Source organism: Emys orbicularis, chromosome 9, assembly GCF_028017835.1.
Source record: "Emys orbicularis isolate rEmyOrb1 chromosome 9, rEmyOrb1.hap1, whole genome shotgun sequence".
Taxonomy (NCBI): Eukaryota; Metazoa; Chordata; order Testudines; family Emydidae; genus Emys; species Emys orbicularis.
The window spans coordinates 12,112,424-12,124,810 of NC_088691.1; the positions used below are offsets into that span (position 1 = coordinate 12,112,424).

Here is a 12,387-nt window from a genome sequence, read left to right on the forward strand (position 1 = left end):
ACAAAGTATAAAAGAAAAGTAAGCAAATCCCAGTTTATACTTTCCAGGCTTGGATAGGAAAACCAGATGCAGGACACAGTTTTATCTATTTCATCTGCTTAGAGATTCAAGGTGCTTTATCTCAGTTTTGGGGGGATAAGTTAGGTTGACTCTCTTTAGAGTAAATACCTTTATCAGCAGTTAGAACATCTAATGATCTATTTTTCCAGCTTGTGTCCTTTTCATTTTGACCAAAATAACTTTTTTGCCCACCATGATTGCCACTAATAATAGTTTTTATTTAACCGAAATTATTTGTGGCTGCAAGTTGTTCCCTAAACCGGTGTAACCTGGGGATAGGTATGGGTTTTATAACCAGTATGTTATCAATACACAGGAACATTTTTCTCCATCTTCTCCTAGGCCCTCATGCAACAAAGTACTTAAGTATGTGCCTAAATTTAAGCATGCGAGCAGTTCTGTTGACGTCAAGGGGACTACTCCTGTGCTTAAAATTAGGCACATGCCTAACTGCTTTGCTGAATCAGGGTCCCAGTGACTGGACAAATCCAACCATGTGCTCTAAGGGTGAAATCTACTCCTGTGCAGATAGCCAGCCCAAGGCTAACATAGCATTCAGGTCCCACTTATGAACAATGAGTGAAAGTCTGGCCCCTCTGAAGTCTAAGGGAGTTTTGCCACTGACTTCTATGGAGCCAGAATTACACCCTATAAATCAAAAGCAGTGGCACCCTGGGGTATTGGTGATAAATCGGAATCCATCATCCTGTGACGTCTTCTGCAAACCAGAACCTAACAGAGCTTAAGTAGGACTTGTCCTGGCTCTGTGTACAACGGTGGATGTCACACTAAGCCCTATAGCTAATATTGCATCTCCTTGCGCTTGTCCGAACGAATCGTTTTTACAGGGAAAAGCTCTGTTGATGATTTTGAATTAAATAGAGCTCAATCTCCTACTGTTTTTATTATAAGCAAAAGTGAGGGCATACCATCCACTCCTAACCCCTGAGGTTTCCCTGTGGGTTTCAGAAAGATGCACTGGGATCAAAGAATGGATCCTAACTGAGTTGAGGTAATGGGCTCTTTGCTGCATGTGAATTATGACAGAAGAGGATATAACACTCAGCAGTAAGGCCATCCTTGTTTGAAAAAGATTCCAGAGGGGGAATACAAGACACCCTGGATTGCTTTGTGAGGACAGCCCTAATAACATTTTGGCGTGCATCCACAGGCGTTCCTAGATACTATCCACATCTTGTCATAGGATGGCATAAAGAAGGGGATTTTTTAAAATTACTGGTATCTTTGTTGCAGAGCTTGGATCAATTCATGATTTAATGCACAGCTTATTATTTTAATATAGCCAGCTTTCTGGTTCTAATTTGGCAAAAAAGTAGGACATTAATAGTGTTCTATAAATTTTAATGTATACAACTGAGAAAATATGTCCAAAAAATCCTTACAGGTGAACCACAAAGCCAATGAAAACTGAGTTCATCACAGATTTGTGCGCTAAATTTTTCCATTAACCCAGCTGTGGGAAACAGCGAGAGGGGAAATACGTGATTTTTTAAAAATAAGTCTCAGGCACCAGGTTATTCTGAAGATTACCCAGAATGCATCACAGATCATCATGGGGCTTGATTCACCACAGCTTTGCACCTTATCATATGCAAAGTGAGTGAAGTGTGGGTGGAAAATGTAACCATTAGGATGTGGTAATGTTTTACACCAACATTGCATGGGTGTACAGGACTACACAAAGTGCAAGGCACTTCCAAATCAGGCTCTCTGTGTCTTAGTGGTTGTGATGAGATTTCTTTTTTAATCATTCGGATATAGGTTAAGCAAACCATTAAGTGTCACTTGATCTCACAGAGTCTGAATTATGACAACATACAGCCCCTACTCTGACTTTTCAAAGCCTGGATAGTGGTACTTCAACACACACATCTGGGATTAATTCAGTTTTCGTATTAGTTTTACAGTTTACTTTTAAGTCAATGGTATTATATTTTGAGAAACAAATGAACTTTACCCCTCTATACTTAGTTTTACCAGTCTATGTCTCCGAGTCTTGTATGCTGCAGATGACTGACTGGTCTCTGAGCCATCTTTTACCATAAGCACACGTGGCAAGAATGCATTGGTTCATTCCACCTTGCCCCAAAATGCTAAGTTATAGTGTGTACATTCATATGATTAACAAAAGGAATGAAAACACAAAACTCTTTTCTTCTTGAGACTAATGGCAAAACTAAAAGTTTTTGATGTAAGAGAAGGATTCTTACACAGTATGTTTCCAAACATGCTTTTTGGAAACCATGTGTAGATATAATTTCTGCCTTTGATACAGGAATCTTTAAGCCAACTTCCAGTTTTAGGACAGTTACGTTAGTATACAGAGTCTAATAGCAGAGATTTGGGCAACTCACATGGGGCAGAAGCTGTAAGGATAGGAGTAAAAAATAGGTATATGGATGAGTGTCATGAGAACAAGGAAGGAAAAATCAAAAGGATCATGAAAAAGTTACAGCAATGGTTCCCGGCCAAGCAAAGTGAAGTAGAGTGTGGAATACAGCCTGAGAGGTGAGGGGAAAGAGGATGAATTGTGCCTAAGCTGGTCTCACACTTTAAGAAAATAACCGCACACACACACAAACACAAAAAAGAGATACCTCTCTAGAGGCGGCTGTATTAGTTCAGGAAAGCTGGGGCCTGAAGCAGGAACAGCAGATGACAGCAACAGCAATAGAAAACAAGAAGTGTGTAGTCCACATCTTAATTTGAGAAGTCGTTCAGGGTTATGACGGTGAAAAAATTATTCTGGAAATTGTGAAACCCTCTACAGTAGTGGAAAGTGGCAGCTTCTTGGGGTATGTCTACACTACAGGATTAATTCGAATTTATATAATTCGAATTTAGGAAACCGATTTTATAAATTCGAATGTATTCGGCCACACTAGGCACCATTAATTCGGTGGTTTGCGTCCAAGCTACCATAGTAGCATCGATTTCCAGAGCGTTGCATTGTGGGTAGCTTTTACATAGCTATCCCATAGTTCCCGCAGTCTCCACCCCCCTTGGAATTCTGGGTTGAGACCCCAGTGCATGATGGGGCAAAAAACATTGTCGCAGGTAGTTCTGGGTACAGCCTCCCCCTCCCTCCCTGAAAGCAACGGCAGACAACCATTTCGCGCCTTTTTTCCTGAGTGAACTCTGCAGACTCCATTCTGCATCAAGCATGGATCCCGTTGTGCTCCAGAACGCAGTCTTGAACATTGTAAACACCTCGCGCTTTCTCGTGGAGTTTATGCTTACACAGGACCAGAAAAAAGAGGCGAGGAGGAGGAGGAGGCGGCGATTGCAGCGCAGCGACCAGCGTGATGAGGACATGGACACGGACACAGAATTCTCTGAGACCGCGGGCCCCGGTGCTTTGGAGATTATGATGTTAATGGGCCAGGTTATAGGCTTTGAACGCCGATTCTGGGCCCGGGAAACAAGCACAGACTGGTGGGACCGCATAGTGTTGCAGGTGTGGGACGATTCCCAGTGGCTGAGAAACTTTCGCATGCGTAAGGGCACTTTCATGGAACTTTGTGACTTGCTTTCCCCTGCCCTGAAGCGCCAGAATACCAAGATGAGAGCAGCCCTCACAGTTGAGAAGCGAGTGGCGATAGCCCTGTGGAAGCTTGCAACGCCAGACAGCTACCGGTCAGTCGGGAATCAATTTGGAGTGGGCAAATCTACTGTGGGGGCTGCTGTGATGCAAGTAGCCAAAGCAATCACGGAGGTGCTGCTACGAAAGGTAGTGACTCTGGGAAATGTGCAGGTCATAGTGGATGGCTTTGCTGCAATGGGATTCCCTAACTGTGGTGGGGCAATAGATGGAACCCATATTCCTATCTTGGCACCGGAGCGCCAGGGTACCCAGTACATAAACCGCAAGGGGTACTTCTCAATGGTGCTGCAAGCACTTGTGGATCACAAGGGACGTTTCACCAACATCCATGTGGGCTGGCCGGGAAGGGTTCATGACGCTCGCGTCTTCAGGAACACCAATCTGTTTAAACGGCTGCAGCAAGGGACTTACTTTCCGGACCAGAAAATAACCGTGGGGGATGTTGAAATGCCAATTGTTATTCTTGGGGACCCAGCCTACCCCTTAATGCCATGGCTCATGAAGCCATACACAGGCAGCCTGGACAGGAGTCAGGAGTTGTTCAACTACAGGCTGAGCAAGTGCAGAATGGTGGTAGAATGTGCATTTGGCCGTTTAAAAGGTCGCTGGCGATCCTTATTGACTCGCTCAGACCTCAGCCAAACCAATATCCCCATTGTTATTACTGCTTGCTGTGTGCTTCACAATCTCTGTGAGAGCAAGGGGGAGACCTTTATGGCAGGGTGGGAGGCTGAGGCAAATCGCCTGGCTGCTGATTACTCGCAGCCAGACACCAGGGCGATTAGAAGAGCACACGATGAAGCGCTGCGCATTAGGGAAGCTTTGAAAACCAGTTTCATGACTGGCCAGGCTACAGTGTGAAATTTATGTTTGTTTATCCTTCCTGAAAACCCGCCCCCTTTATTGACTCATTCTCTGTAAGGAACCCACCCTCCCCCTTCCCCCAGCTTGCTTTCAAAGGAAATAAAGTCACCATTGTTTAAAAATCATTTATTCTTTATTAATTGATTATAAAAAGAGGGAGAGAACCTGAGTGGGGTTTGGGAGGAGGATCAGCGGGAAGGAAAAGCCCAGTAAAAAAAGGTTAAGAAAATGGCAGCCTTTTGCTTGGGCTGTCCACTGGGGTGGAATGGGAGGGTGTACGGAGCCTCCCCCCCCGTGTTCTTACACATCTGGGTGTGGAGGCTATGGAACATGGTGAGGAGGTAGGGGGGTTATACAGGGGCTGTAGCGGCACAGAACCTGAGTGGGGTTTGGGAGGAGGATCTGCGGGAAGGAAAAGCCCAGTAAAAAAAGGTTAAAAAAATGGCAGCCTTTTGCTTGGGCTGTCCACTGGGGTGGAATGGGAGGGTGTACGGAGCCTCCCCCCCCGTGTTCTTACACGTCTGGGTGTGGAGGCTATGGAACATGGTGAGGAGGTAGGGGGGTTATACAGGGGCTGTAGCGGCACTCGGTTCTCCAGCAGCCGTTCCTGAAGCTCCACCAGACGCCGGAGCATGTCTGTTTGCTCACGCAGCAGCCCCAGCGTTGCTTCCCGACTCCTCTGATCTTCCTGCCGCCACCTCTCATCTCGAGCGTCTCTCCTCTCCTCACGTTGGTCCCTTCTGTCCTCACGTTGGTCCCTCATGTCCTCACGTTGGTCCCTCATGTCCTCACGTTGGTCCCTCCTGTCCTCACGGTCACTGGCTTCTTTCCTATACTTGCAAACCGTCTCCTTCCACTCATTCAGATGAGCTCTTTCATTCCTGGTGGATTGCATGATTTCGGAAAACATCTCTTCTCTCGTCTTTTTTTTACGACGCCTTATCTGGGATAGCCTTCGGGAAGGAGGAGGGAGGCTTGAAACATTTGCACCTGCTGGAGGGAGTGAAAAAAGGAGAGAATTTTTTTAAAAGATACATTTTTCAGAACAATGCTTATACTCTTTCACGGTGTATACTATTCACATTACATAGCACATGTGATTTCTGTGCAAGGTCGCATTTTGCCTCTTAATATTGAGTGCCTGTGGCTTTGCTGCTAGAGATCACAGACGCAGGTCGGGGCAACAGAATTCACCTTGCATGCTGCCATGGTAAGCCACTGTCTTTAGGCTTCTGCGCCCTGCTTTCCCACATACCAAGCAAAGCCCGTTGTGCTGCAGTTTTCCTGTTAGCTTGTTTTCTGCTGCTGAAGGTTAACACCCCCCCCCCCATCCAATTCTCTGGGATGAGTGCTTTCTCCCTCCCCCCACCGCGTGGCTGGTATCAGGGAAGATCCCTGCAGGAACCAAACTAACACCACCCCCCCCCACCCGCCATGAATTCTCTGGGATGAGTGCTTTCTCCCTCCCCCCACCGCGTGGCTGGTATCAGGGAAGATCCCTGCAGGAACCAAACTAACACCACCCCCCCCACCCGCCATGAATTCTCTGGGATGAGTGCTTTCTCCCTCCCCCCACCGCCTGGCTGGTATCAGGGAAGATCCCTGCTAGCAAAACGCGAAAAGCTCTGGGCCAATCCTCCCCCCCCCCCCCCCTTGCACTTGGCTAAATGCAGGGAAGGATTTCTTTTCAGCCACAGGCAAACAGCCCAGTAGGAACGGCCACCTCAGTCCCCTTAATTAAATTCCCTTATTTCAACCAGGTTACCCTAAGCGATATCACTCTCCTGAGGATTACACAGCAAGATAAAGAACGGATGTTGCTTGAATGCCAGCAAACACCGGGACCATACGCTGCCAGGCTCTGTCAGGCAATGATACCAGATTACTTGCTACTAGCATGGCGTGGTCAAGTGTCCTACCATGGAGGACGGAATAAGGCTGCACTGCCCAGAAACCTTGTGGCAAGGCTTTTGGAGTACCTCCAGGAGAGCTTCATGGAGATGTCCCTGGAGGATTTCCGCTCCATCCCCAGACATGTTAACAGACTTTTCCAGTAGCTGTACTGGCTGCGAATGCATCCCAAGTGCTCAGGGCAAATTAATCATTAAAAATGCTTGCTTTTAAACCATGTTTTATATTTTAAAAGGTAAACTCACCTGAGGTCCCTTCCATGGGGTCATGGTCTTGGGTGCTGGCTTGGGAGGCTTGGGAGGGTACTTCAGTCAGGGTGAGAAACAGTTCCTGGCTGTTGGGGAGAACGGAGAGCTGGGTGCTCTCTGCCAGCTCGTCCTCCTCCTCCTCCTCTTCCCCTTCCGCGGAATCATCAGGTGTACCTGATGAGATTATCCCCAGCTCGGAATCCACAGTCAGAGGTGGGGTAGTGGTGGCGGCCCCCCCTAGAAATGCATTTAGCTCAGCGTAGAAGCGGCATGTCCGCGGCTCTGACCCGGAGCGACCGTTTGCCTCCTTTGCTTTTTGATAGGCTTGTCTGAGCTCCTTGACTTTCACGCGGCACTGATCTGTGTCCCTATTGTGGCCTCTCTCCATCATGCCCTTGGAAATTTTTTCATAAGTTTTGGCATTTCGTCTTTTCGAACGCAGTTCAGCTAGCACTGAATCCTCTCCCCATATAGAGATCAAATCCAGTACCTCCTGTACGGTCCATGCTGGTGCTCTTTTTCGATTATCAGCCTGCATGGTTACCTGTGCTGATGAGCTCTCTGTGGTCACCTGTGCTCTCCACGCTGTGCAAACAGGAAATGAAATTCAAATGTTCCCGGGGCTTTTCCTGTCCACCTGGCCAGTGCATGCGAGTTCAGATTGCTGGCCAGAGCGGTCACAATGGTGCACTGTGGGATAGCTCCTGGAGGCCAATAACATCGAATTGCGGCCACACTAACGCTAATTCGAATTGACAAATTCGATTTTGGCGCTACTCCGCTCGTCGGGGTGGAGTACAGAAATCGAATTAAAGGGCCCTTTAATTCGAATTAAATGGCTTCGTTGTGTGGACGGGTCAAGCGTTAATTCGAATTAAGGCAGCTAAATCCGAATTAAAGTCGTAGTGTAGACCAGGCCTTGGTGTCCTTTGGGATGCTGTTTAGAACTGGAGTCCTGGGCCTGGGAAGAACCTGTATGCATGTGTGGTGTCCCAGTGAATGGACCTATCCTAACTATCCTCTAGGTGTGAAGGTGTAAGCCTCAGTGGAGATAGCTGGTGTCCCACTTGGCTCGCTGGAGATTTTAGGGGATTTATAAGGCTTCTAGGTCAAATCCCCTACTTCTTCCAGGGTGAGGCAAATCTTCGGCCAATGAGGGAAGAACACAGAGAAAACTCAGCAAGAGGAACTCCACAGATCTTCCAGGCGCCACACGGGAGCAAAATCTGACCCTACATTGATAACTATTCCTCATTCCACCTCCGTGTGCTTTCAGAATATTTCACCAGGTTGGCAACAATTTCGCCAGTGTCAAGGCCTTCAGGGACTCTCCGCCTTTTTCACTTGTTCTGTAAAGTGTCATGTACCTTTCTGGTGCTATATAAATAATACAGAATAAATTCCTTCCATAGGAAATAAAACAGCATAGTTGGTTCAGGCTTTTTGTGACACATGTAAGAGTGACATCAGAGACTCTGTGCAGTCAAGCATCAACATATCTGAAATTAGCTGTTATCTAGCCCTAATCTGCAATGTAATGCAATGTAGCCCTAATCTGCATATAATCCCATTTATAATTCATCAGGAAAGGATGTATCAACAAATTCTTAGGGCTAGATTGTCACAGCCCTTAGTCAGCTGTGCCAGGGGGGTCAGAGGGAGGAAGGCCTCTATTACCTCCTCTGCTGAGACTGCAATTGACTTAAGTGAGGCCATGATTTCACCCCATGTTTTACATACTGCTTATGGAATAATGATACTTTACCTGCGCTAGCACTGCTCTTTGCAAAGCTGGGGTGCAAGGACTAGAACTACTGCCAGAACCTAGTCTAGTATGTGGCGTGGCTTCATGTCCAAGAACTGCTGCCCAGTTGAGATGAGTCTGCATCCCATCATTTTTCTTCTTTCTGTCCTCGGCCTGAAAACAAGAAATAAAAATCACACACATTGCAGATAACAGCCTCAGTCCTGCCTTCAGATCCCTGTGGGTGCACTCTGATGTCTGTGCAGAGCCACTTTGACTCTGACGGGACTCCGTGTGGGTGTAAGATCTGCCCACGTAGATCCAAGTGAAGGATCGATACCTACACATTCTCCCTAATTTGAACCTCACCTTTTGCATGAAGCTTCCAATCTGCAGTAAAACTCGCTGCAGCATGATACTGCCAAGTAAAAGTCTCATCTGTGAGATGCTTGGATTGCAATTTGTTTTCTTTCATGCCACCCAATGTATTATTAGTTGAGATCCCATAGGAGGAGGGGGACCTTTCCTTATGTCATTCAACAGGATTTAAAAATCTACATTGAATTCCTCCCCCCCCCCTTTTTTTTTTTTTTTTTTGCAATGTGTGGTCTGCTGCACCCATTCCTTCTCCTCCTGGTATACAGTCACCTGACCCAACAAAGCAGACATTACTACAGGTGGTTTTCTGCATTAAAATACGTTATAGCATTTTATATAGTTTGGAATGTTAACCACACCACGTAAATTGGCAGATGAAAATGCCCTAAACTGTACAAAGATGCTTTCATTTCCAAAGGCCCTGCTCACTACAAAATTGCTTTCCCACAGTTTTGATCCTACAGCTCTTTCTGGTTTTACTCAACAGGACTAATTCCAGTTCTTTAGTGTAAACCTTGCGCCTTTCCTCTGATTTAGAAGGATAGGAACAGTTTTACAGAGCTACCCAGAGATTAATGCTAAATCATTCCTAGCTATTTTATGTCCAGATATTTTATTTTATTAGGTAGGTTTTTTTAATGCACCTATCACTGTATCTGGGTACTTATGCCTATGTTAGGAAGGGCATTAACACTGTTGGGAGCATATTCTAGGAACATGCTGATGACTGGTGATGGAGAATGATTCCCAATAGTCTCACAGATCTGTATTGGAAAAAGGACTTCATTAAAACAAACAAACTTCCAAAGTATACCAAGAACTTCATGTGAAATTCTGGCCCCACTGATGTCAATGGCATCACTCCCATTGATTGCAGTGGGGCCAGGTTTTCATCCTTTGTATCCTCTATCAATAAAAGACAAGTCCCCCCCCCCACCCCCAGTCACTAGCAAGAAAAAAAGAAAATATTAAAGTACTTTGGACTGTGATGGGTTGCCCCCCTTTAAGGTGCCACCTGATGTACTGGGATACCACTGAGCCCACCTGGTTCCACCAGCCTGGGCCTTCTTTACCCTGTCTAGCTGAGCCAGGCTCTTAAGCCTTCTCTAGCAGACACACAGGCAGGGCTACACCCAGCTGCAGAACGACATAGACACTGAGTTCAGCTCTGGGAAGACTCAGCTTAAGGGACTTGCCCCAGCACTCGAGTGCCCACCTCCCTTGGAGTGCAGACCCAAAGGTATATTGTCTTGCGCTGTAATTTAGCCACAACCATTAACTGATTCTAAGTCATCCCTTTTTATAGCTAAGCGAATGAATTCTCAAGAGTAGCTTCCGTGGTCATAAAGAACAAATTTTTTTAGTTCTCTCTACTCAGCTGTAGAGGGTTGGGTTGGGCATGAGCGTATGTCAACAGTCATTTAACTAAAAGTACTAATGAACCTAACAAATTCGATTTCTGCAGAAAAAGCTCTGGAAGAGGGAGTAACCTCTGTCAGTATCCACGTTTTTTGTAGTGCAGAAGTTAGCACCTCTTTGGATAATAAAGCAGGCGAAAGTTCGATACAACTGATAAGTTCAATGAGACCTAATTTTTAGAGATGGTCAAAACATTTTGAATTTTTTTAAATGACGACAAACAAAAGTTGAACTGAAAAGCAACTGGCTTTTTTCCAAAATCTGACAAAAAAAATATTTTACCAGCTCCACTGATTTTTATTTAGCTGGGAGACCCTGCAATTCTTTTCCAACATGTTTTCAGAAAAATAGTGATGTACAAATATGATTAAATATAACCTATTGTCAAAAATAGAATAAATAAATGGCTGCAGTGTGGTACAGTGAACACAAGAGACAATTAGTACTTGTGAAGAAATAGCATATTTATCTGATTCCCCTTATCTTTTTTCCCCAGTGATGCATATTTCCAGATGAGTCCAGCTATGTACAACTGGTAATGTCAGAATTCAATATTTAGCTTAAAATTTAACAGTAACCATATGAACTAAATTCTACAATACATTTTATTCAAATACAAAGAGGTAATTTATGGAATACATGCCAAAAAGAGATGAATATTTGAGTTGACATTTTGCTGTAGGTTTTTCCCTTGGCTATCACAAACAGAAAGTTAAATAGGCTCAACAGAGATGCATTTCTTCCCCCACCCCCCAGAAAGTTTAGCAGAAGCACAACATTTTTATTGACCCCTGTAGGTATGTATTTTAGTAAATAGCTCGCTTCTCTCTTTGTGGGCCCAACCTGCTGACACAGCCTTGGCTAGGTTTCCAAAACAAACACTGACTTCCAAAAGAGCTAATTCAGATTTCACTACATTATTTATTTACTTACTTAATGCAATAAACCTCTTGGAGAGGAGACATTTGTTTTTGATAGCTAAGTTGCACTTCAAACAGAATTATGCATTCTTCTGTTTTCACAAACAGCTACTGTAATAACACGCTTAGGTCTTTTGTTACCCTAAACTGATTTCATATCATTGCTTGGGTTTTTTGCAGTATTAAAATGTATCATTTCAAAATTCTAGCAAAATAGTTCATTTAATTTATCAGCAACAGAGGAAATTCCACCTTGTGAACATCTGCAGATCTCTTAATCTAAAGCTCATACACTGATAACGTCAGACTTCACTCATTTAGATACTGGAACAAAGTATGCTTATCAGCAGTGTTCTGCTTTCTAGACACACACACACACACACACTTTTTCACAAAGCCTTTACTGAGATATTTTGGAAGGTGCTTTGCTAGAAATATCACCCACACTGTTCATGCCCCATACTTTACACATAGCTTCACGCAGGGCTTGATTCTGCAAGGTTCTAGCAAACTGCTCCCAATCCAGCAAAGCACTTCAGTACGTGTTTAACTTTAATCACGTGGTAGTTCCATTGGCTGCAGGATTGAGCCCCTGGCTGGGAAGTTTAAAAAAGAGAAAAGGGGCTAAAAATTATAGGATAATATATACAATAAGGGAAGCAAAGGAGCTTTGGCTCCATGACAAGATGACACGATACAAACAATCAGTAGGATACACATATAAAGAATCCATTTTGTGGGCAAAAGCCTTTTTGAATTAGCAAAAAGAACTGAAGCACTATCTAAAGTAAGTCACTGACTACATGGTCATGCATTATCCATCAAATCTGAACTAATTAGGTAAAGAGACAAAGTGGTAGAGGGTAATATCTTTTGTTAGGTCCACTTCGGTTGGTGAAATAGACAAGATTTTGAGCTACACACAGCTCTTTTTCAAGTCTGGAAGAGCTCTGTGTAGCTCGAAAGCGTGTCTCTCTAACAGAAGTAGGCCCAATAAAAGACATCACCTCACCCACGTTGTGTCTCTAATATTCTGGGACCAACACATTTACAACAACACTGCAAATAACTAACTAAAGATCTTTAAGTACAGTGAGTGGCAAAGGATGTCACATTGCTTGTTTGTTGGCAACAGGAATCTAGAGACCTGTGCTCGGGTTTAAATTATAGAGGAAAAAAGTTTGTGAATCTGAACTAGTTTTGCAAACCTAAAATCAG

The 12,387-nt window shown here is 44.6% G+C and overlaps 1 protein-coding gene across 1 annotated transcript in view; it reads right to left on the bottom strand.

Annotated features, from left to right (window-relative positions):
• The window catches only part of NRK (Nik related kinase), a 128,450-nt gene that overhangs the window by 43,062 nt on the left and 73,001 nt on the right, over nt 1-12,387 (bottom strand). Inside the window, exon 15 of the mRNA XM_065410871.1 lies at nt 8,474-8,626. Coding sequence (XP_065266943.1) covers nt 8,474-8,626 — 153 coding nt within the window. The remainder of the gene's footprint in view (nt 1-8,473; nt 8,627-12,387) is intronic.